Source organism: Rhinolophus hipposideros (genome assembly GCF_964194185.1).
Source record: "Rhinolophus hipposideros genome assembly, chromosome: 12".
NCBI lineage: Eukaryota > Metazoa > Chordata > Mammalia > Chiroptera > Rhinolophidae > Rhinolophus > Rhinolophus hipposideros.
In genome coordinates, this window is record NC_138058.1 from 31260661 (window position 1) to 31284154 (window position 23494).

A 23494-nucleotide genomic window follows, 5' to 3' on the forward strand; every position below is an offset into this window, starting at 1 on the left:
GAATTTGCTGATTCCCTTGGAATTCCATTTTTGGAAACCAGTGCTAAGAACGCAACGAATGTAGAACAGTCTTTCATGACGATGGCAGCTGAGATTAAAAAGCGAATGGGTCCTGGAGCAACAGCTGGTGGTGCAGAGAAGTCCAATGTTAAAATTCAGAGCACTCCGGTCAAGCAGTCAGGTGGAGGTTGCTGCTAAAATTTGCCTCCATCCTTTTCTCACAGCAATGAATTTGCAATCTGAACCCAAGTGAAAAAACAAAATTGCCTGAATTGTACTGTATGTAGCTGCACTACAACAGATTCTTACCGTCTCCACAAAGGTCAGAGATTGTAAATGGTCAATACTGACTTTTTTTTTATTCCCTTGACTCAAGACAGCTAACTTCATTTTCAGAACTGTTTTAAACCTTTGTGTGCTGGTTTATAAAATAATGTGTGTAATCCTGTTGCTTTCCTGATACCAGACTGTTTCCCGTGGTTGGTTAGAATATATTTTGTTTTGTTTATATTGGCATGTTTAGATGTCAGGTTTAGTCTTCTGAAGATGAAGTTCAGCCATTTTGTATCAAACAGCACAACCAGTGTCTGTCACTTTCCATGCATAAAGTTTAGTGAGATGTTATATGTAAGATCTGATTTGCTAGTTCTTCCTTGTAGAGTTATAAATGGAAAGATTACACTATCTGATTAATAGTTTCTTCATACTCTGCATATAATTTGTGGCTGCAGAATATTGTAATTTGTTGCACACTATGTAACAAAACTGAAGATATGTTTAATAAATATTGTACTTATTGGAAGTAATATCAAACTGTATGGTGATAAGTATTGTTTTAATTCTTATGGTTAAAGGGAAATAGAGCCTTGCATTAGTCTTAAAACAGCCATCTGTTGTGTGCAACCAGGGCATTGTAGACCTATCTTAGAGCAGCATCCAATATGCTTTCCAGATAATACACCCAACTGATGACATGGGCAGGCTTCTGTGCTGGGTGGGGATTTAACCAAGCTTAGTGGTTCAGGGAGATTAAATTGTATGGAAAACAAGTTTAGGATGTATGCTGTTTAGCCTGTTATCTCTGATCCTTTCTCTAAAATCATTTGAAATGGTTCCTTTGATCAACATTTTAATTCTTTTCTGTGGCAGAGGTGGAAAGCAGCATACCTGTCCTAACTGGCAAATAATCAGACTAATGCATGTGCTAGTATTATTTCTTCCATGCTGAGTCAGATGGAGACTATTTTATCCTTCACAATTGTATAACAGGTTGGAGGAGTTAAAGCATTAAAGTAGAAAGCAGGAAAAATTTTACTGTTTGATTGCCCTAATTTTAGAAATTATATCCCTAAAAATTAAATGAAAACATGAATGCGGGATGGGAATGATAAATGAAATATATTTATTTCAGTGGAATTTTGCACATGTGAAAATTTTGTTAAATAGGACCTTAAAGATCCTAGGGTTTGCTTTTATTGTGGGAAACCAAAATCTTTTGGTAACACTAGCATTTTAAGGTGATAAAAATCACAGCCTGTTTCCTTGGGGTTGAAGTACTTGCCAAAACATTCTTTACTTAGGGGTTTGGGGTGTGGCTGTTGGCAACACATTTTATGGTGGGGTTTTGAATTCAATGATAAATTTAAATTAAAAGCAAGCCAAAAATTACAGTTTTATTTTCAGTAAACAGGCAATTGAAATACATGGTACAAAAATAAGTGGTAAGATTATTGTAAAATGAAATGGACAGAAATATTCAATTTAATTTTCCATCTATGAGAATTTCACAATAAAATCATAGTTTACTTTGTATTATAGATGTGCTTGTTGGATCTATTCATCCTCACATAAGACAACTAAAAAAATTCCTCAAGTTTACCACATAGTTATATGCGTGAAGATTTTAAAAAATGCTCAAGGGTTTGTTTTTTGCCTTAACAATACAGGATAGTATAAAGGGGGAAAGAATTCAGAAACTATTTACCAAAGTAGATAAATGACAGCAAATGTCAGACACTGTGATGCCGTGCACTTCAGTTTTATACAGCAAGTTCAAACTGTCACCTTACTCGTTGTCAGTTACAAACAACATTACATGAATTTAAGATGTAAGCATATGTACATACTTAGTTTTGAAAATTCTGGTGTTCTTTCCCATTGCAGTCAAGACGGGCTTACCACAAGATGTTTCAGCATGCTCTACCATTTGCTTTTATGAATATGCCAATAAATGCAGTTTTGGAAAAAAATACATTCCCATTCCTACCCCCATTTTCAAGTACACACATTTCAAACTATTATGGGCTTTAATAATCTTTTCACTGTAGGTGGCTGCCATAAATTAACTCATGTAAGTTAAAGCTGTTCTAAACTTAAGCGGTGTAGTCTCTGGGAAATCCTTGCAGAATGACAGCCATTCTGGACTGAGCAGTAAGTTCTTGTTCTTTGACCTTGGACTGACATTTCCTTTAGCATACATACATGTTGCCATTGCAGCATATTTTACACCAGCCCCTTTTTTATCTTCCCATTTAAGCTTCAAAACATTGTCTCCATTTGCAAATGAGCTTAGCCATGGAGCTGCAGCAAGAACCCAGGTCTTGAAACTACCAGTATAACTCTTAGTATTGCCACTTCTCTGTGGACTTAAATTCTACTAATTGAAAGGAACTACTAGGAAATTTTACGACAGGTAAACTTGGGATTTCGTAACCACACTTACGTTACTATAGGCCACCACTGTCTTTAAGGCTAATGTGTACCACGGCACACTGGCCGGCCAGGCTGCTTGAATCTGACCTGGCCATGTCTGCTTATGGAAGTGATGCGGGCAGCATCCTCCTAGGCTGAAACAATTTCAGGTTCAGTTTTAAGGGAGGTCTTCAACTTTTTATAGCACTGCTGAAGATATAATTAGTTGTGCTGATATTCTTCAGTGGTATTCACAGCTAGGTCCAGAGTAAGCACCCTTCAGTCACACCTTATTGCAGAGGAGATAAAAACAAAAATATCTTAGATCATCTCTAGGTGAAGTAGTACTTTCTTAGGAAAAAGGGTATTTTGAAATACTCTGTAAATTATAATTACTAGACTGATTGGGAATAGAACGGCATATTCAGCAATTACTGTAACATCAGCCAGTTTGTTTCTATAGGGTTGTCATCTTTAATTGTTTTTGCTAACGAATACAGACTTATTTTCATGCTTATCAAATACTAGTAACTAAATGGGTGTAACTCTTAAAGGTTATCCTGTAACATACTCAGTGCAAAGGCATGTACCAATTTATAGCCACATCCAAGAGAAGGGGAAATATGTCAATTGAAAAAGAGGCCCTTAGACACATCTCCTTTTTAAACCAATTTTAGGCTTTTAAGATGGTTTCACACATACAATTATTTGCTAAGAGTGTTTTGTCTTCTCTTTTTAAAATCTATATATGGAACCACGATAAATACGGAGACTCAGAGGTAGCATCATAATGCACGGTTTAACTCTCATCATGCCCTTAAGTAAACATTGTGGTAAATCCCACCATAGTAACAGCAGGCACTTCTAATACTGAATTTTATAATCTTTAAATGTTAGAATTTAACATCTTATTTTCCAGTGACTATAAAGTCTGAGAAATTTTAAAGCAGAAAAGTTACATTTAATAACAGGACTTTAGGAGATGTATGAGGTGGTGTTCAGATATGTGACTCAAGTCCTAACCTTTTAAAGAAGGTAATTTTGTATTAAATGTTTTGTTCTGAGGGGATATCATAAGTCTGCTTATAGAATAACTGCTCCAACATCACCTTTGGGTTCAAGATGACGTGTTCATTTTTTTTTTAAAACTTAAAAAAGATCTTACTTTCTTAAGCACCTTTCTCCAGTGAGAATCTGGATGGAGTATGACACATCTTTAAGTGCTTATCTCACATAGACTGAAGTGTGAAGAACCTACCCTTGTCTTAGCTCACAGTAATACTAAAAACCTGGGGGGAAGTGTGCTTTCTTACATGTTCGTTCATGGCGCAGAACTTTTCGAACGTGCTTTTTTGTTTTTGCAGAATTTGTGGTTACCAGCAATAATCGATCATTTTGCTTTAAAAAGCTATAGAATTGATGGTTTAAGGGGTTCACCCATACGTTTATTTCTATCAAGGTACTTACACGTCAACTCCTGAGCAACAAAGAATTCCCTTTTTCCCTTCACTACTGACAGCCTTAGTTTCTGTAGTTATCCATGCCTTTCCCTTCCCTGATCATGGACCACTCTACCACAGCACAGTAGGAATGGAGGGGTGCGTCATCCTAGCGGTACCCTTAAGGGGGATAATGAGTCTGTGGCCCTGCTGAAGCTCAGTGGCAGTTCTTCAAGTCCCTGACACATTTTCCTTTAAGATGCCAGTTAAGTAGGCAAATGGAGCCCTAAGCTTCATTTATTACAAGACCCAAGTTCTTCCTGGCCAACCATTCACTTTTTTCAGTCTCTTGGGTCCTCTTGTGTGCCTGCGAGTACCAGACATTTGGTATCTTCTTTCTCATACCAGCCTTCTTTAAATGATCTCGGCAGGTGGACTAGTTTAGGAGCTGTCTGCTCTTTGTAACTGGATAGAGGGGGAAGGAAAGACCTATAAGCCTTATTAGCATTATTTTATGAAAAACTGCAAAGCCACATACATGCTCTTTATAGAGAAGCACCAAAACTAAAGCTTTAGTTTTGGAAGGATTCATTTTAAATAAAAATAGTAATTCGATAGCCCTTACTTCAGGGAAGAGAAAGGCATTATAAAGCTAGTACATTAGTTAAATTTTCCCCTTGATACCAATGTTAAATGGCTCTTACAAGGACTTCCTGAAAGTTTCCCACCAGCCACGTTCTGGCTGACAGATTACATCTCTGTCTGAGAAGATGCCTGAAAGAGAAACAGAAGCTTTTGTTACAGGCAGAATGCTGCACAGGAAGAAATGACAACAGCCATCACCTGCATTCATTCTAGAACTAAAATGACTCTTACTCGAATTTCTTTGATGCAGTTACATGGAGTTCCTGCTCTTGACATGCCTGGATTTTTATCCTTTACATTCCTTTGTCTGCAGAGAATTCTAACCTAGAAAATCCATGAATGAAGCACGACATTTTGGTTGTAGGAGAGGCAGTTTCAGAGACAGTATAGTCCAACTGTGGAATCATAAAGGACGTCGGGCAGTGACAGTCCCACAGTGGATACCAACCCCCTCCCCCTGCTCTCTTAGCTCCCCTTTCTTATCATTCCGTTTGACTTTCCAAGATCAAAAGAAAGTTGTACTGTTAAGTTTCCGGGCATGTTCCCCGTAACTGTCGCCCCCAGCCCATCTGGGAAGGGAGTGGTATGGGAAGTTTGCAGAGACCCTCTGTGGGAAAGGGAGGTGACGCTGGTGCTGTCAAGAGTTGCTTGGAGATAGAGTACCGAAGAGTTGGGCAAGAAGAGCCTCAAGTGTAGATGTGCAGACATAAAAAGTAGGCAGAGATAAGTTTTGTAGCTGTTGTCCTCGGGTGGTGGTGAAGGGACAGCCACAGAAATGGGAGCATGAAGCCCTCTAATCTTCAGCAAGCAGCAGGGGTGAAACTGAGTAACGGAAAGCAGTGCAGTGAGCCTTCGTCACCACAGGAAGACCCCCAACCTTCTTCCTGGCAGTGGTAGCACCTCCCTTGTTCAGTATCGGGCTTCTGCCAGCATCGCATGTGTTTCAGTAGCTCTTGGCTCAAGCTTCTAAGCAGCAGCCAACTGTTAGAGCAGGTCTGAGGACAGATGCTCTCGGGTTACTCTACTTACCAGACTAACCCCAGTCACGTCGGCACTGCTGTGCGCCACTGGTGTGCTGTCAGGGATGAGGGTGCAGCCGGCCAGCGTGTCCAGAGAGGCCAAGATAGTGTCATACAGGTGCTCTGCGTGGCTCTCCAGCTCGCCGGGCTGCTTTGAGATCCTCCCGAGGACATCCTGTAACACTAACAAACGAGGTGCAGAGCAATTAGGCCAAAAACATCTTGCAAGTGTATTTTCAAAAGAACGAATGACGGTGTAGCATTTTATACAAACTAGGAATATGGCAAGTTTCAGAATGTCCACTCTTTTTTTAACAGTGACTCTCAAGGAACTGCTATTGCACGGAGGATCTGTTAACTGCTGATTAAAGTTGCGAGTTTCACTGGCTCCACTTTGGAATTATCTAATTCACAAAAAGACAGACTTGGTTCTTTGGTGACTGGTGTGATCTGATTTTTGGAGACGAGACACAGGACATACCCAGGTCTCGTGGGGCAGAAGGATTAAATGAAACAACATGCCTACACTAGGGTCTGGGTCCTGTTCCCAGGTCCTACCAGCTTCTTGGCTGGGGGCTGACACTGAGCATGTGTACGGGTGGCCTGGTAGCGTACGTGGGAATTCTTGGGAGTCCTCTTTTGTGGGTCCTGCATCAACAGACTTCAAAAGAAAATTACCTGAAATCAGGGCAAAGACACAGTGGGTAGGGAGGCCAGGATTCCCTCCTGCAGGCCAAGTGTTCATTTGAGGAAGGGATGGGCTAGGTTCAGAGTGCAGCATACACAGCAGGCTGGTTTTTTTCTCTGAGAGACTATTTTCCTTTGGTAAACACAAAGCCTGCTTTAGCTTCCAGCCTTTATCAGCTGTTAACACTCTCCCTAGTTTCCTGCCACAGCTGCAACATCTGCCAGCAGCGGAAAGGAAAGGGGAAGCTGCCTATCTGCAGAGGATGCTGACTGGGGGGCCGTGCGGCCCCCGGCCCCCGGGAAGCCACAGCGCTGCACCGTCACCGGGCAGTGCAGCCCTGACAGCTCAGGAGCCGGCAGGCAGAGGGATGCAGCTGGGGGGCAGGGGAGGGTCGCCCCGCCACGTTCACCAGGTCCCTTGAGTCAGTGGAATTCGGGGGACCTTTATTTTTTTCGAACTTTTACTTTAGAATGTTACAATCTTTGGGGTTGAGTAAAAGGAAAGCTGGGAATGGGAATGAAATCTTTCCCAGTGAGATTTTTTTAAACTGACACATGCATATAGGGTCCTGGTTCAGCTTCATGCCGGTGGGTCCCAGCCATCAGTACGGAGTTTGCGTGGGAGACAGGACTGTGGACTCATGCACTAAAATGTAGTGACGACCTGCCCGATTTCCCAGCGGAGGCCTTTGGCAGGAGCCTGAATGGGAACGTTTCGGAGGGGAAACAAATTTGGCTTCCTGTACCTACAGTTACACTGGCAGAGGAAGAGAGCAGGCTCTGACAGTGTGCTCTGGAGCAACAGTCACGCACTGAGCCTCGCCTGAGACACCCCGTGAATATCAAGGGGAACTTGTGATTTTCACACGACAGCCAGGTTCCTGACTGCCAAGCAAAGGACGGGGAGGGGCAGTGTGTCCATCTGAAAGAGCCTGGATTCCTATCTGAAAACCACAGAAACCCAAAGCCTCTTATTTGGGCAGTAAAATACCTCTAGACTCCTTTCAAGAAAAAGGAAAAGTGGGATATTCTTACTACAGATTAAGCACGGAGAAGTACTACTGAATTGATTTTTCAGTGATGGTCAGAGAACCTGTAGCTTTCCAGAGGCCCACTGTTACATGTGGCCTCGGGGAAGAGCTTCCTGGTATTGGACTCCCTTTCCTGCTCAGGCCCCTGCACCTCCACACACACAGCACTATGGGAGGCAGCACGGGGGGATGGAGCCAGGCTGCCCCTCCTCGTGTGGCCCAAGGCAAATTCACGACTAATAATAACATTTTTAGAGTAATAACATCTGTCTCATAGGACTGTAATTAAACAAAAAGTCAATATATCAACGGCTTCAGCACAGTGTATGGCACAAACTTCAGTAAAATGCTGGTGTAACTGCAGGTAGTGGAGGAGCTGGAGCTTGGCATATTGAATTTCTGTCCCAGTGGAAACCCCACATCCCCAGTGCAGGAGAACACCAGAAGAGAGGCTGCCCAAGGGCAGGGGATTGATTGCAAAGGGTTCACACAACTCACACCGGATAATCACTGCCCTGTGGAAAGCCCTTCAGTGGCTCCATGGCTCCCAGAAACCCCTCTGCCTGTTCTGTTCTCAACCCTGGTGATTTTTCTTCCCAGGGGACATTTGGCAATGTCTGGAGATATTTTGGGGTGTCACAACTAGGGAGAAGATACTACTGGCCTCTAATGGTAGAGGCCTGTGCCGCGCACAGGACAGCCCCCGCCCCCACAACAAAGAACTATGCACCCTACAACGTTAGTGCCCCGGCTGAGAAATTCTGCCCCATACGACCTCCCTAAAATGCAACAGTCTACCACTTCTGGTCAGGGAAATGCATCCTCATTGCCTGTCAAGCCCTTGGGTCCTACCCATATTTGCTTATGCCGCTTGCTTCCAGAGAAAACCCCACCTCGCCCCAAATCTGAGGCACTATACAGATGGGGTCTTTTAGCACTCGGACGTCAGTCTCACAGGAATTAGAGACTGCGCTTGGGGGGTCCCTCGGTTCACTGCTTTAACCTAGTTCGATTCTAGCTCATCCTCCATGTTGTATCTGTCCTCAGCAAGGGCAATACCAGTCGTAAATCCTTGCACCTTACACGCTGAGATGTAATCAAAGCCTGTAATTTTTACATTGTCTTAAATTGGGAACCCATCCTACAAAATGGGCTCAAATTCAGTTTGTGCACCATCGCCACCCTGTCCCCTCTCCTAAGTTCACTTCTTCCTTCAGTCTGTTCCCATAAAATAGACCGACCTCTCTCAAGTCCTAAAACAAAACCTCCCCCAGGGCAGACCAAACAGAGGGGTTCAGCCTGCACTGGGAAAGGAGAGGAACCCCTGAATGCTCCCCAAGGTACACATCCTAGCAGAAAACCAAGGAGCTGGATGAAAACCAGTATTCCCACCCAGGACCCCACCAGGAAAAGAACAGAAGCAAGAGTGTCATTCTCACAGGCTGACGCCTGACTTCTACTCAGCTTACCATGACTTGGGGGCGCTTCACGGTGCGGCTGCGGGGGCAGTGACGATGTGGGGGGCTGCCAGACGGTCAGGGACTCTAAGGCAGTGGGTGCGTGTGGGAGGGGCTCCGGCCAGTGACAGTGGGGCTCCCGGGACCCGCCTCTGGGACCCGCTGCTGAGAGGCGTTAGGCGCTGCCTTAATTCAAAGCCTCAAGCATCTCACCTGGCGTGTTATCCAACAGGCACTGAAGAAGAATCTCCCCTTTCTGTAAGACATTTTCCGTCAGGGACTGGTGCTCAGCTATGTCTTTCTTAAATTGCTTCAAGCGCATCAGAAAAAGAAAGAAAAAACCTTACTATGGCTGTGTGAAAGTTACTAAAAATGACCCCCCCGCAGGGCAGCTTACTCCCCTCTAACCTGGGGGATAAACCCCCGTCTTCAGAACTCTGCAAGCTTCACTTCACCTTCTCTGAACCCAAGGTGACCACAGTCAATCCATTTCTTCTGTTTCTAGTCTAACAAAAGAGAAAGTTTTCCTGGCAAAGCCTGGCTCCTCCGCGGCTTGGAGTCAGGGTGTCCTTCTGTACCACACCCCATGGGGTTCTCTCAACTCCAGGGCTATGGGATTCTCAAAACACACGTCTTCAGGACCTGGTAAGAGCCACAAGATGTGCCGTTAACTGGACCACAGGACCTGCTGCCTTTCTCAGGGTCCTGCTTTCAGGCCTTAGGGAGGTTGTGGGTCTCCTAAGCAGCTGATTTGTTTTCCCCTCGCAGGTACCAGGCCTTGTGTGGATTGTTTTTGATGTTCCTTTAGCTGCCATGAAGTGTAAAATCAAATCCATGACCAGCTTTAGTATAGCGTACAGAACCTGGTTCACATCCTTGAAGTTGTAATTTTACTCTTGGATTTACTACATTCCTGTCTTGGATTTACTACATCCCTTTGCCCTAATACCTGTGCTTATTTTATTCTTTATACTCTTTGGAGTTTCTATGCTGCCGCAAACTTACTGTGTTATTAAGACAAAATGTATGAGACAGCGTCACAGTTAAGATATACGCATGCGTACCCACACTCGTGCTATGTTAAGTGCCTGAGCTTGGGTCAAGGTAGCACATATACATGTATGAGCCGTGCACCCTTCTGCATGGGGCAGGGCTTGACAGTGTGGTCCCACAGTTGTGTGGGTGACACCAGGCTAGGCTTCACTGACGTGCAGGGGTAACTTCCAGCTCAGATCTCCGCTCTACCCACAAAACAAAGATAGTTGCTTCTGGCTAGCCTGCAAGTTTAGGCACAGGATGGAATGAGGGACACAATGGAGGGAATGGCCCCTGCTCTGACAGGGATGTATGTCAGGCCCTGTGGAAAGGCCACCGGGCAAGTCTAACATGGGCAATTTCCTCTCCCACAGAACCGCCCCTGGGCCTCCTGGGGGTGGGCCCTGCACAGCTGTGCATACACGCCAGGGGCTGCACACAGGACCCTCATACGCAGCATTCCTCTCCTTCCTTGGTGTACTCTAGGCAAGGAACTCATGGCAACCTCTCCTCACAGCAGGAAACAGCTTTCCCACTGGGGCAGGGCAGCTGGCCCACCCAGGCCCTCCCTTGTATTTTAGTTAGCTCCAAGTCGGAAAACAAAGACTTCCCTCCTGCTTTGGGGTGGGGTGGTGGGAGTTCTGAGGAGGCTCAGGCCTGCGGGTGGGGCCCTGGCACCGTCACTGGGAAATCACTCCCTCTCCTGTTGAAGGCACATGGTCAGGTTATAAAGTAGAAATTCAAAGAACTGGCCCAGAAAACCCTTTCTGGACTAGCATCCTGCTCAGACCACAAATACCCCTGCTCCTTCAGAAAAGATGATAAAGGCTCGGCCAACCAGACGTGCTAAGTCATAGGTAGTTCAGCCAAGGTTAGTGTTGTACTTAAGGTGACCGTCATCCAATTCCGAAAACTTTTGGGAATGAAGGGGGATCTACTGATAATTATGCCAGAACAGCAGGCAAAGACTTACCTTCAATACACCTGATCTAAAGTTGGCAACTAGAATCACAGAGAGATTTTTAAAATAACTCAATGAAAAAGAGGCCAAAACCCTCAAAAAACAAAACAGACTGAGAAACAAATTGAGTCGTATTTTTGTTTAAATACCATCAAAATGCCCTATGTCGATTCTGGAGTCAGTACAATTTCAGCTCAAATACTTCAACAGCACTTTCTGATGATGGAAATGTCCGGTGTGGCAGCCCCCAGACCAGTGTGATGACAAACACCTGGAATGTGGATCGCGCACCTGAGGAATCTAAATCTTTAATTTTACTTAGTCGTATGTGCCTAGTGACTCCATAACAGTGCACATCTATGCTTGTCAATTCCTGAGATATTTGGAAAATTACATTGCTAATCACCTGTAAGTATTTTTGATTGAGGATAAATATAATGTATTTTCTCCAGGCTCTATACGGTCTGGGAAATAACTCCTACATTTTATCTTTTTAGCATTAAGAATACAAAAAGGGCCTCTGATTAGACTTCAGGTAAAAGTCAACTAAGCCACAACATATGTTTTACGCATCAGTTATTTGACCTTTTACTTTGTAATCAAGTAATTTAGCCACCTCTCTGGTGAGTGCTGGGCCAGAAGCCAGGACCACACGTTACCCGGTAAAGCTGCAGAGAAGACTTGAGACCCGTAAGACTGGACTTTGGTGGAGTCAAGTGGTCGGTGACGTCTGCTACATCGTACAGCCAACGGATCAGCTCTTCCAGCTGACAGCAAAATGTCTGTAGATAAAAGATACATGCTGTTTACATTTTCAAAAGGCTAAAAGTATCCAGGGGATTCCCAGATGTGGGAGTATGCACCTTTCCAGAGCATTCCTTCACTTGAGGCTTTCGTCTCCTCTCTCCTCCCCTGCCTGACCCTACCCCACCTTGGTTCTGTCTCCCCTCAGCCTGATGTGACATGAAAAGTGACAGGCTGAGAAAAGCCAGCCCTGAATGTGGGAACAGAGCAGCGAAGGTGAGGGCAGGGATGGGAAGCCCAGAAGAGGCATGCCTACCGCAGAAACCAATTCTTGCGTCAGCACCATTGCTAACTGTCAAACTGTTCCTGGGGAAAATGTGAGCATAAAACTATAATCACGACCAACCTGAACGTATGGCTGCCAACAACTGAATGAAAACTGCGTGGCCCTGTCCCGCTCCCACTGCCCAGGGAACGGGGCCCATAGACTCCTGCCCGCCACTCGCCCCAGGGAGACTGAGCCCTGCACTTTATCTCCGCATCTCAATCTTGTCACAAAGGGGGGCACCTGCTCACACTTACCCGACCTGTTTCCCAGTTCAAATAAAATCACCCACAGGACCTGAGGGGCAGTGCTGGGAAGTCTGTGGATGGGCTCACGGACGCGGCCCTCTGGCCAGCTGCCCTCCGGCCACACAGATGCGGCGTCCATGTGCTCCCCAAGGGGCAAGTGTGGGGCTCTCCCAGTGTGAGAGCCACACCCCTGGACAGCCCCGTGTCAGGGACGGCACAGAGCCCTCAACATGAACTGATTTCATTTAATCCACACAATACCCCAGAGGCAAATCTCTACATGTTAGAAATGAGCAAACTCAAGAGACTGAGCGGAAATTCCAAAGATAGCAGTGCCATCATTCAAATTCAGATCCGCCTGATACGGACAACCTGTGCCCATAGTATTCACTGTATCTCCAGATCCTCCTGGGTGGCCCACGAGAGGGTTCAGTGGCCAGCACGTCTAGGAAATGATCTACCTGATGCTCTGCAGTCACACCACGTGATGAAATGGGAGCTCTGAGAAGTCCCGCAGTTGAGAGCACTTACCTTTATTTAGCCCAGTGTTTCCCAAGGACAGGCCCTTGTGCAGAGTGAGTGCCTCTTAATCCTCAAGGTCAAGAGCCTCGGGAAGCAGCCTGGGGTAGCAGTTAAGAGCTCAGGCTCCAACCCTTGCTCGTTGTGAGTGGGCAGGTTACCTACCCTCTCGCGGCCTTTTTCTCCAACTGTGAAATGAGAAGTCCTTACTGGGTAGAGTTGTGAGGATTAAATAGGACAAGGTACGTGCGGTGCCTGACACATGAAACGTGCTCAGTGTTACTAAGATTTATCCTAGGAGTGGACTGGGGGAAGAAGAGATGAGACACCTCCACGCAAAGCCTCTTAACTGCTGAGTTTACCTTCACACACTGCACAAGTGACTCTCTTCCCTGCTCTCCTCCTCTCCTGGGAGGCAGTCCTTTAGCATCTGGATCCACGAATGGCCGCCGGTCCAACACAGCTGTGAAGGAGGAGCACGTTCTCAGCGGCCCAGAGGAGACGCCCAGCGCCTGGCTGCTCACCAGGCTGCCGTCCCCTGCAGAGTCCCCTGCATGGATGAAGGAGCGCAGCAAACAGTGGTTCTGGCCGTCAGGGTTCCCAGACCCTCTGAGGGCAGCCCCCGAGGGCAGCTGGCTTTGGCTGGAGTCCGATGCGAGGGAAGCAGGCCCCTCACTGTCTGACACATCCAGGGAGCTCTGCCCTTCAGCAGCCCCAGTGGGCAGCGTCAAGGTGGGAATGGAACCTAGATACGAAACCAAGCTAGAAACCTGTGTCAGCCGAGGGGGCAAGGCAAGATACTCGTCGTCACTTTCCAGCTCCTCTTCTGGTTTCCATCCAGGCTCGACGCAAGGAGGGCGCTGGATACCCTGGCAGGCCCTGTTCTCTCTCTCTGGCCTGGGTGAGGGCCACCCTCTGTCCCATGTCCTCAGCTGAGGAGAGCCCACCTTGAGATGCTTGCCCATAGGTCGCCAGTCCTTCACGCCCCTCAGGGCTGGCTCTCTGCTCTTCCAAGGAGTCTCCTTACTGCCTGGGGCCCTGGGGGTAGACGTGAGCTGGCTACAAGATGCCATCCCCACACTGCCCTGCTGATGGGGTACTCCAGAGTGCCACTGCTTAAGGCTTTGCTCTCTGGGCCCGGAGAAGGGCAGGGCAGTGGCCTCCATTGGTGGGCAACTGTGGGAGACATCAGTGGGTGACTTCAGGGTGCTTGCTGGCGAGACAGAAAAGCTATCCAGGTCTACTCCCGAGTCCTGCAGAATGGGGTCAGCCAGCACTCGGCTGTCCAGGTGCTTGGGGAGCGGAGGCCTGGGCCTAAGTGGGTACGTATAGTCTAGCAGGTCTTCGTACTCTTTGTTTGGGTTCCAGAGAGGGGAGTGGCGGTCGGGGGAAGGGGGCAGGGAATCCGGCAGCACGCAGGCCCAGTACTCGGCCTGGAAGGACAGACGCCTCCCGCCACGCCCGGAGGGCACAGGCTGTGGAGTCCACTGGGGCCGAGGCCCTGGCCCCACCATAGACGGGGCCGACTTGGGGACGGCCAGCTCTAGCGAGGAGGAGACGTTGGCAAGGGGGTGACTCTGAGGCTCCACCCTCTCTTGGTGACCCTGCAGACTGCTGCCCCGCGATGAGGCAGAGACGCTGCAGCTGGCAAACTGAGGCGCAGGGGCGCCTGGGCTCCTCACAGAGCCCCACTGGGACGAGAAGGGGAAAGCTGAGATGCGCGGCTGCCGGCTGAGGTCCAGCACCCGCGGTGACTCCACCGGGGACGGGTCCTGTTCAGTGTCGGCATCATGTCCTGAGCAAAGAGCTGTAGTTCTGGGAACAGTGAGAGTCCGAGGCAGCTCCTCTGACGCAGGAAGCCTGGTTTCCATCTGCAATCAGAGGGAAGAAAACGCATCCAGGTGAGAAAAAGCAAACCAAATTTCTTTCTTAGATGACACATCAGTAGTTTTCTTTGGGGGGCCCAGACGACATTCGGGAGAAGTCAACATGAAGAGTCTGTGACCCGATGGAAGAATCAGAGGGGAGTGCTGCTAGGACAGCCCGGAGACTCACCGGCTCTCGGCAGCACACCGTCCTCCCCAGACCATCCCACCCTCAGTCCTTTCAAACGTGCTTCCTCCGCAGACACCCTGCCTGTGAGTGAGCAGAATGCAGAGTGCTCTGTCACTCTGAAGCTGGAGCACACTGCCTAACCTCTGAGAAGTGTGTCCTGGGCAGATGAAACTTCAATCATTCTGGCACTAACAAGAGACACGTCCAAAGCCAGCAGGCCCCACCCGGCTTGGCTCACAAGCCCATGGTAACTGAACACTGGCAAAATGAGTCACTCATCTCAGCCTCTTCACTTTGAATTTTTAATCTGCTCCATGAAGAACTTGCCTTGAGGGAGGCTGGATAGCACAGTGGGTTAAGAGCATGGGCTTTGGAACCAGAGACCTGGCACCAACCCCGGCCACTTTCCAGATGTATGACTTTGAGCCTCACTTCCCACACCTGTAAAATGGGGATAGTAATAGTACCGCTTCCCCAGGATACAGGGAAAAGCAGAGTGCGAGTTCAACAAACAAGGGGCGTTACAATACGCACCAGACTCACTCGTGAAACAGCCCGTCTGTGTTTGCTGCTGTGCTTCCTGCATCACTGATGTGACTCACAGGTGCCCGAGCCACCCCCCTGGCTCCCAGGCAGGGGGGCCCACCTTGTTTCTCCCACCATCACACTCAGAGGATCCTCACAGGATTGGGCTCCACAGGGACAGCGCGCTGCATTGTGCAGGCCACAATGACACCCAAGAGCTCAATGCTATTCCCATGAAAGGCCTCGGCAAGCAGAACTTGATAGGAGGTCAGAACTGGCAGGGAGGGGTGATACATGTCACCTTCCCCGTTATACCGAGGGCCTGAAAGATTTGCTGATTTGCCTGAGGTCACCTGCTCTGTGTGACTCCCACTAGGTAAGGCTGCCCTGCAGTCAGGGAGACCCAAGAAACGCTCCTTGCCCAGGACAGGGCTGCTTACCACAGGGCCTCCAGGGCTCTGCCAGGTTCCCTCGGTCCCAAGGGGACACACTCAGAGCCCTCAGGAGCCCACAGCCCTGAACCCTTGTTCCCCAAATCTCCTCAGGGCCCCCCTGAAACCACCAGATCACCAAGTCAGAAGTAGGACATGGCTCCCTGTCAGAACTCTCCCGACAGGCAGTATGTCTTGGCCATAGCATCCCTGGTCCTCAAAAGGTCAGTCACACCCTTGGGGACAGCAGATGCGGTGGACAAGGCCCAAGGCCCAACCTCCCAGGTGAATCTATAAATAGAAACCGTCGCACCCCAGCCCCCTAGTGCTCTACCGTGCACAGGGGCTGGGAAAGCCTGGAAGACGGTGACAGAACACTGGCGCACACTCCCGAGGACAGCACCAGGGACATCTACAGCCCCACTTGCCTGAGACCTACCTGGCTGCCCTCAGAGGGCAGATCTCCAGTCCTCATGCAGGAAGGAGGAAGCAAGTGGCCGCGGGCTTGCTGACACGCACCAGCTATCGTTTCCCCGCGGGTGTTGCTGGCCTGTGGCTGGCAGGCTCCAGAGGGGCAGCAGGCAGGGGCAGGTAGCCCCTCTGCCCCCCACACAGGGGAGGCAGGTCCCCCCTCAGCTTCCAGGCGCGGCGGCTGCTCCCCACTCACAGGCCCTGGGGTGTCTACCTCGGGTTCCCTGCAGCTCCACCTCCCACAGGACGGGGCCTTTGTGTCTGTGGATGACTCCACCTCTGCCTTTTCTTCTCCCAGGGCCATTTCCATGTCCCTAGGCCAGGGTTTCCTGAAGCCTTCAGCCTCCTACAAAGTGGGAAAGGGAGAGAAAAAGATAAATTTTCTACATCTGTGTACAGGAAATCTTGCTTTTTAATGATTAAGGAAAACATTTTTTGGCCAAAGGAAGAAAAGAACAAATTATGGCTACTTCCTCAGAGCACAACAGAGGTCCAGTTTGCCCTTGGCGCAAATCCTTCCACAGGGAACGCAGGAGCACAGCATTTGTCCTCTGCTGCTATGCGGCCTGTACCAGCCCTAGCGGCAGTGCCCAGGAGAGTCAATGCAGAGGCCTACAGCAGAGTCAAGGCTGGGCCCTGACTAAAGTCACCTTTGCTTCCCTGTCCCTTCAGCCCAGCCCACTGGTCAAGGCCCGGTCCCTCCCCGTGCCAGCCCTGCAGCAGATCTGCTGTCGCAATGCCTCTGTCAGCAGGCAGCTCTGGCCTGGCTCTGACCGCTCTGCTCTGGACAAGAGCAAGTCGGGGCACGCCCAGGGTGCTTCCCCAGTGCCCACTCTGCCCTGCAGAGGAGGCAGGGCCTCTCAAAGCACAGAAGCCACACCCCAGGCTGTGGAGCAGGTGGGGACTTCCCATCTGAAGGATGGCAGCTGACCAGAGAGAGAAAAGCACATTAGGCAGCTGGCAGGCAGGGAGGCAGAACCAGGATGAGCACTCAGGGAGGGAAGAAGGAATAACCTGGGAGCTGGATTTGAAAATAGGGCCATTCCAGTAAGAGCTTTGGGACAACAGAGGGAGAGCCCCTCAGCTTAAGTGTGCAGGCAAGGGCTGCTGCTGGGAGCACAACTCTGGGAGGGTTTGGAAGGGCAGGCATGGGAACCAGGAGCACCCAGGATTTCGGCAGCCGCCTGGAATGGCCAAACTCAAAGCTCAAACCTGGACACAAATAGCCTGTTTCCTCAGAGACCAGAAGGTGAAGCGATGGCAAGCTGGTGGCAGCAAAAAGCCTGAGGTGTAGGAGGCTGTAGATATGAGCTCACCCTGCTCAGCTTGCACACCAGGAAACACAACTGCGTGGGGACAGCTACACCCTGAGACAGCCTGTATAACAGGGTCCTGCCCTGCCTGCCCGGGCTCCAGACCAATTCAGAGCCCACCCTGGAGAAGAGCATACATGTCACATGAACTCTCATTTACTTCTCACAACCGCCGTACGTGGCAGAAACTAAATAGGAAAACAGTATTTTAGACAGATTCAATACAGGGTGCAAGTATAAAATGCACTGCAGATCAAGTATCCCTCCAACCGTGCCCCCATTCCTCCCTACAACGAGCTGGTACACAGCTCAGGACGACAGTGCCAGGTGCCTCATGCACACCCAGTGTCAGCTCGTGCCATCACTTCACAGGGCGGAGGTCGGAGTGACAAGTCACCTTCCAAGGAACAAAGAAGTCCAACAGGGGGAGAAAAAACAGCCAACTTTTCATATAATCAAGCAAATTATGTACTAGATACTCTCACAGAAACAGGTGAACAGTCTCATTAATTCTGTGTGTCTCTCTCATCTCCCGGTGCATATGCAGACAAACACAAAAATTTGTTTCATCCTTCTGCCTCTTTATACATAAAAGTAGCAAACTGTATAGGACACGCTGTTCAGAACCTTGCTTTTTGTTCCTTCACTTTAAACGAAACATCTTGGAGACCATTCCTTAGCAATACAGAGCGTCCTTCCTTTTTATCTCTGTCCAGTACTGTATTCCATTGTAAGGCTGCACACTAGTTTATTTCACTGGTCCCTTACTAGTGGATAATTGGATTATTTCTAATCTTTTGCTATTACAAACAATGCTGTGATGAAAAACCACATACACACATCACTTGCATACATGCTGTGTAGCACACCCACGTGAACAGCCAGAACTGCTGAGGCAAGGGTACCTGCATGTGTACTTCTGGCATATGCTGCCAAGTGACCCTCTACCCGGTGGCATCTAAACTTCAGCTCCCACCAGCAGCATGCAAGGGTGCCAGTGTGGCAGGTGCTCTCATCCTCAATTCACAGAGGTAGGAACCAAGGCTCAGACAGACTCAAATCTAGAACTGTGTGACTCCACAACTTGAGCTGTTTATGAACCACTTTATGGAACAAGTTACAAAACAGGCACATGAAGTAGAAGAGGGAAGAGGCTGGCAGAGGGACAGATGAGTGACCAAGTCATGCTGGGACAATTTTCATGGAGCCACAGCCTCACCTTGTGGCTATTTAAAAGACTGCACATGAAGGTGCTTAACAGGCAAATTGCTTTCACAACTATGGGAATAAGCTGAGCCCCTGAGCTGGAAAAATTAGGGTGATTGCTAAATCTAACCCAGAGCCCCCAGTTTCTACTTTTTCTCTGACATTTAAAAAAAATGTAACATTATTTTTATAAGAAGATAATTTCAAATAAAAACAATACCTTCAATTGAATATTAATTCAATAATTTACAAAAAGAATCATCCAAAAATAAAAATAAATCATCTAGAAGAGCACAGGTGAGTCTTCTAACAGCAGCAAGATGTGGTGAGGAAAAATGATTCAAAGAAACATTTCTCTGCTGCTTTCCAACAATTTCTCCGACTTCTGTGTGAGATCATTAGGGCTATTTAGTCATACATTGGTTCCCAAACTTGACTTTGTATCAGAATTCTATACAATGCTGAGCCCAAGCTACTAAACTACTAAAAATTAGGTAGAGAGCTTCAAAAAAAATCAAATTCCAGTTCTCACCCCAGACCGACTGAATAAGAAGCCCACTTGGCAGGAGTTTGGGAATAAGAATCTGGGTTTAGAGGGAAAAGAAACTGAGATTATTGGGGGATCCAGTTAATGGAGACACCTCCCTTCCATGCTCTCAGTGTCCAATTACCATGTAACCAGGGAGCAAATGCTGTAATATGTCTTGTACCTCACTTTATCCCAATGCTTAGAACTCTCTCTAATGATACACATTCAATAAACATGTTGGCTAGAATGAATGATGCACTTCACCTTAAACTATAAATGTTGATTATATATCTTCCCCACGAGCCCCACCGCCTCTAACTAGCTTGCAAGATACTTGAGGACCTGAATTATATCCTTTATTTCTATTATTTTTTAAATGGTAGCTTTTAAAGAAAGATTTTTATTAAAAATATACAGCTAATATACAATAGTCTATCAGTTTCAGGGTACACCATAGTTGTTCAACATGTATATACCTGAAGAAGTGATCACCGTAAGTCCAGCAACCCTCTGACACTGTACTACTCTATCACAATATTGGCTACATTCCCCATGCTGTACATTGCATCCCCATGACTTACTTGCTTTATATCTGCAAATTTGAACCACTTGTTCCGCTTTATCTTTTTAAATTTCTCAATTACAGTTAACATTCAATATTATTTTGTGTTAATTTCAGGTGTACAGGATAGCGGTGAGACATTTGTGTAATTTAAGAATTCCCGATTAGTCTAGTACCCACCTGGCACTACATAGCTATTACATTATTGACTATATTTATTCCCTATGCTTTACTTTACATCCCCATGACTGTTTTCTAATTATCAATCTGTACTTCATAATCCTGTCACTTTTTTCACCCTTCCTCCAACCCCTCTCCCATCTATCACCCCAACAAATCTAGTACCCATCTGACACCATAGTTTTTACAATATTATTGATTATATTCCTTGTGCTATATCCTACATCCCCATGACTATTTTGTGACAACCAATTGTTTTATGCTACCTTGTCTTCTTCCAAATCAATTCGATCCTCTGCTTCATCTAGTCTGCTGGTGATTCCTTCTAGTGTAGTCTTCACTTCTGACTGGTTTTGTTTTATGGTTTCTATGTCCTTGTTTATGCTTGCTGTCTCTTTGTTGAAGTTCTAAATTACTTGAGCATCCTTATAACCAGTATTTTGAATTCTGCCTCTGGTAGGTTGCTTGCTTCCATGTCGTTTAGTTTTTTTCTGGAGTTTTCTCCAGTTCCTTCACATGGGATGTATTTGTTTCCTCATTTTGGCTGCCTGTGTTTTTTTCTAAGTATTATTAGGTAGATCTGCTGTGTCTCCCAGTCTTGCCAGGTGGCCTTATGTAGTATGTGCCCTATGGTGCCCAGTGGCACAGTCTCCCTGGTCACCTGTGCTGAGTGCTCCAGGAGTGTCCCTTGCGTAGGTTTTGTGTGCCCTCCTGTTATACTTGAGCCTTGATTGCTACTGGGACATCAGTGAGTGGGATTGCCCCTCAGTCTGACTGGCTATGGGGTTTGGCCATGTCTACAGCGTCTGGGCTGCTGTACAGGGGGCCTGCCACACAGAATGGGATTTGCCCCAGTGGGCTCTGGTGCCTGTTGAGATCACCCTTTGGGTATGTCACCTGTGGGGCTAATTGGGTGGTGCTCTGCTGTGGTCTGAAGTCAACCTCTAAGTATGTTGGTTCTGGGGCTTTGGGAGGGGACCTGGTGCAGGCCCAGGGCAGCCACTGCCTGTGATCAGACAGGGACTACTTGGTAGGAGCTACAGAGCAATCCGCAGTTGTTCATTGCCTGTGTTAACCCTGGAGATGTGTGGGAGAGGCCATGCTGTGAACCAAGGATGGCTGCCACCAGTACCAGCTCTGGGGTAGCTCTGCAAAAAGCTAGGACACTTCATCCGAGGCCTACTACCAAGTGCCAGCTCCCGTAAGGTTCCACTGCTGATAGAGCCTCAGGTGGTACACAAGTTGGGTGAGGCAGGGTCTCAGGGAATCACTAGAGTGGGAAGAGTTGTGGTCACCAGGTTAATGTAGATTCTGATGGGGTGCTAGTTGGTTTAGGTACCAGTGCTGAGCCAAAGCTACTAAGCAAAAGCCTTAGAGCACACCAAGGCCAGTACTGCCTGCCTGGGGCCCACGGACTCTGATAGTTTTCCAAGAAAGTGCAATGTGGGCGGGGCCAGAGAATGCCTCTGGTTTTCGGGGGAGCTGCATGGAGCAGGATCCCAAGGAGTCAGCAGGGTGGAGCCCCAGGGCTCACCAGATCAATCAGATTCAGATTTGGCCGTAAGCGCCTGCTGTCTGCATGGAGAAGGACCCCACACAAGGAAAATGGCAACTATCTTCCATCCCTAGTGCGAAGCCACATACCTCAGTCTACCCCCCATATGTCTCTGATGCCACCCAAGTCTGTCCCTTCCCCAGAGCCCAGGGTGAGTGTCTGCAACAAGTCTGTGCGGGACCTTTAATAGGATATCTGGGGTTTCCCACAGCCTTCTGTCTCACACAGATGGTCGGAATCCCCAGTTTTTCACAGCCAGGTGTTACGGGGGCTCCTTTTCCCAGCACCAATACTCCAGTCTGGGGAGTCTGATGTGGAGCTGAGGTCCCTTGTTGCTCCGTGGGGAACCTCTGTGGCCAAGATATCCCTCCCAATTTTTATCTGCCACACAGAGGCTTGGGGCCAGCCCGTTTTGCATCTCTGCCCTCCCTACCAGTCTTGATGTTGCTTCTTCTTTATAACTTGAGTTATAAAACTTCTGCTCAGCCAGTCTTCAGATGGTTCTCCAGGTTGACTGTTCCATAATTTAGTTGTAATTTTGATGTGTTCAAAGGATAAGGCAAACGCAGCATGTATCTACTCCACCATCTTAGATCCCGCCCCGTCTACTTCTTGCTCCATTCCTAAACTCTCTCACTGACCAGTGTCAGGCTGTGATGGTTAACTAAAGGGTGTGATCCGGCTACGGGGGTGGGGTGAGGTGGGAGGCTGGAATAAGATGATACTGGGGCAAGAGAGCGGTGCAAACAAATGATCTCTGTCTTTGTTTTGATGAGGGACTTTTTGTCTTGTGTGGATTTCATTATTCGAAAAAGTATCCATTTATCCCTTGGGGGGGGGGGGGTGGCAACTGATGAGGCAGAACAGAATTATAAACTATTCAAGAGACATCTCTAGGTAACTTTCAAGTATGCACACAAACCTGAACTAGGTTAACAGCGTTGCCAGAGGCCCTTCACCAACCAGGTAAGAAAGATCTGAAATTCAATTATTTTCATGGAAATGGTATTTCTGAAAAGATAATTATATAGATGATTATTTTCTCAGTCTGGATAAGCAGTCCCTTTATAATGTTACTTACTAATCTGCCTGACAAATCTTGCCTTTTCCCCAGCACTACATGTTTATTAGGAGAACTAAGACAGATACATGTGAAAGTAAAGAATAAAAAGAAGTCTATGAGAGTTCACTCTAAATTGTATTAAGATGCTACAGAATACAAAGAAAGGGGGGAAATCAACTGGGGTAGAGATAACCAGGGAAAACTCCTTCAAGTAATGACTGCTGAAGGCAAACCATTTTGAAAACATCAGTCATGTTGAAGAGGACAATGGCCTAGCAAATATACAAGTTTTGAACTTCTGGGGCTCAACTCTGTCTGCATTTGCCAGGTGGGCATCTGTAATTCTGCTTGAAGGTCCAGCCCTCGTTTCCATATATTCTCGATTTTACACATCATTCTTCCTGGCCCTCTGGAGATGAGGGTGGAAGAGTGAGATTCTGCTCGGACCCTCTCAATGAGAGACAGCTTATTCCTTTTCAAGGCACCGATGAACTACTGAGACCGACGAAAATGACTTGCTGGGCTGGAACAACACTGTCTCCCAGGTCAGGAGCTTTAAACAACCTACTATTCTTTGTGGGGCCTCTCTGCTCTCAGATCACACATTTGACAATATTCCTGGGGGCTAGCAGTTCTGGTGGGCAGAGGCCTCAGTTAGCCTCCTTCTTAACAGAGAAGCACCAGGAGATTGGACTGAGTGACGAGGCTGCAGAGCACACACAATGAATAAAGAATTCAGCCCTCACATCTGAGAAAGTTCTGTACACACCAGATCGGCCCTGTCCTTGGCTAAACCAAGAAAC

At 47.6% G+C, this 23494-nt stretch overlaps 2 protein-coding genes across 6 annotated transcripts in view; one reads left to right on the forward strand and one right to left on the reverse strand.

Moving 5' to 3' along the window:
• RAB1A (RAB1A, member RAS oncogene family) overlaps positions 1 to 1810 on the forward strand; it is a 29008-nt gene extending 27198 nt beyond the window's left edge. The window contains exon 7 of the mRNA XM_081067869.1: positions 1 to 1810. Within this exon, the coding sequence (XP_080923995.1) occupies positions 1 to 198 (198 nt within the window). The 3' untranslated portion in view covers positions 199 to 1810.
• Positions 1381 to 23494, reverse strand: part of CEP68 (centrosomal protein 68) — a 27547-nt gene continuing 5433 nt past the window's right edge. Inside the window, exons 3-11 of one of the 5 annotated variants that reach the window (XM_081067865.1) lie at positions 16252 to 16629; positions 13164 to 14672; positions 11625 to 11747; positions 9183 to 9279; positions 5805 to 5977; positions 5439 to 5597; positions 5007 to 5099; positions 4835 to 4904; positions 1382 to 2980 (exon numbers count right to left, since the gene is read on the reverse strand). In XM_081067865.1, the coding sequence (XP_080923991.1) occupies positions 4881 to 4904; positions 5007 to 5099; positions 5439 to 5597; positions 5805 to 5977; positions 9183 to 9279; positions 11625 to 11747; positions 13164 to 14672; positions 16252 to 16593 (2520 nt within the window). In that variant the 5' untranslated portion in view covers positions 16594 to 16629 and the 3' untranslated portion in view covers positions 1382 to 2980; positions 4835 to 4880. Of the gene's footprint in view, positions 2981 to 4834; positions 4905 to 5006; positions 5100 to 5128; positions 5598 to 5804; positions 5978 to 9182; positions 9280 to 11624; positions 11748 to 13163; positions 14673 to 16251; positions 16630 to 23494 lie in introns of those variants that run through there. The other 4 variants (XM_081067866.1, XM_081067867.1, XM_081067868.1 and 1 more) reach the window with 4 other exon arrangements.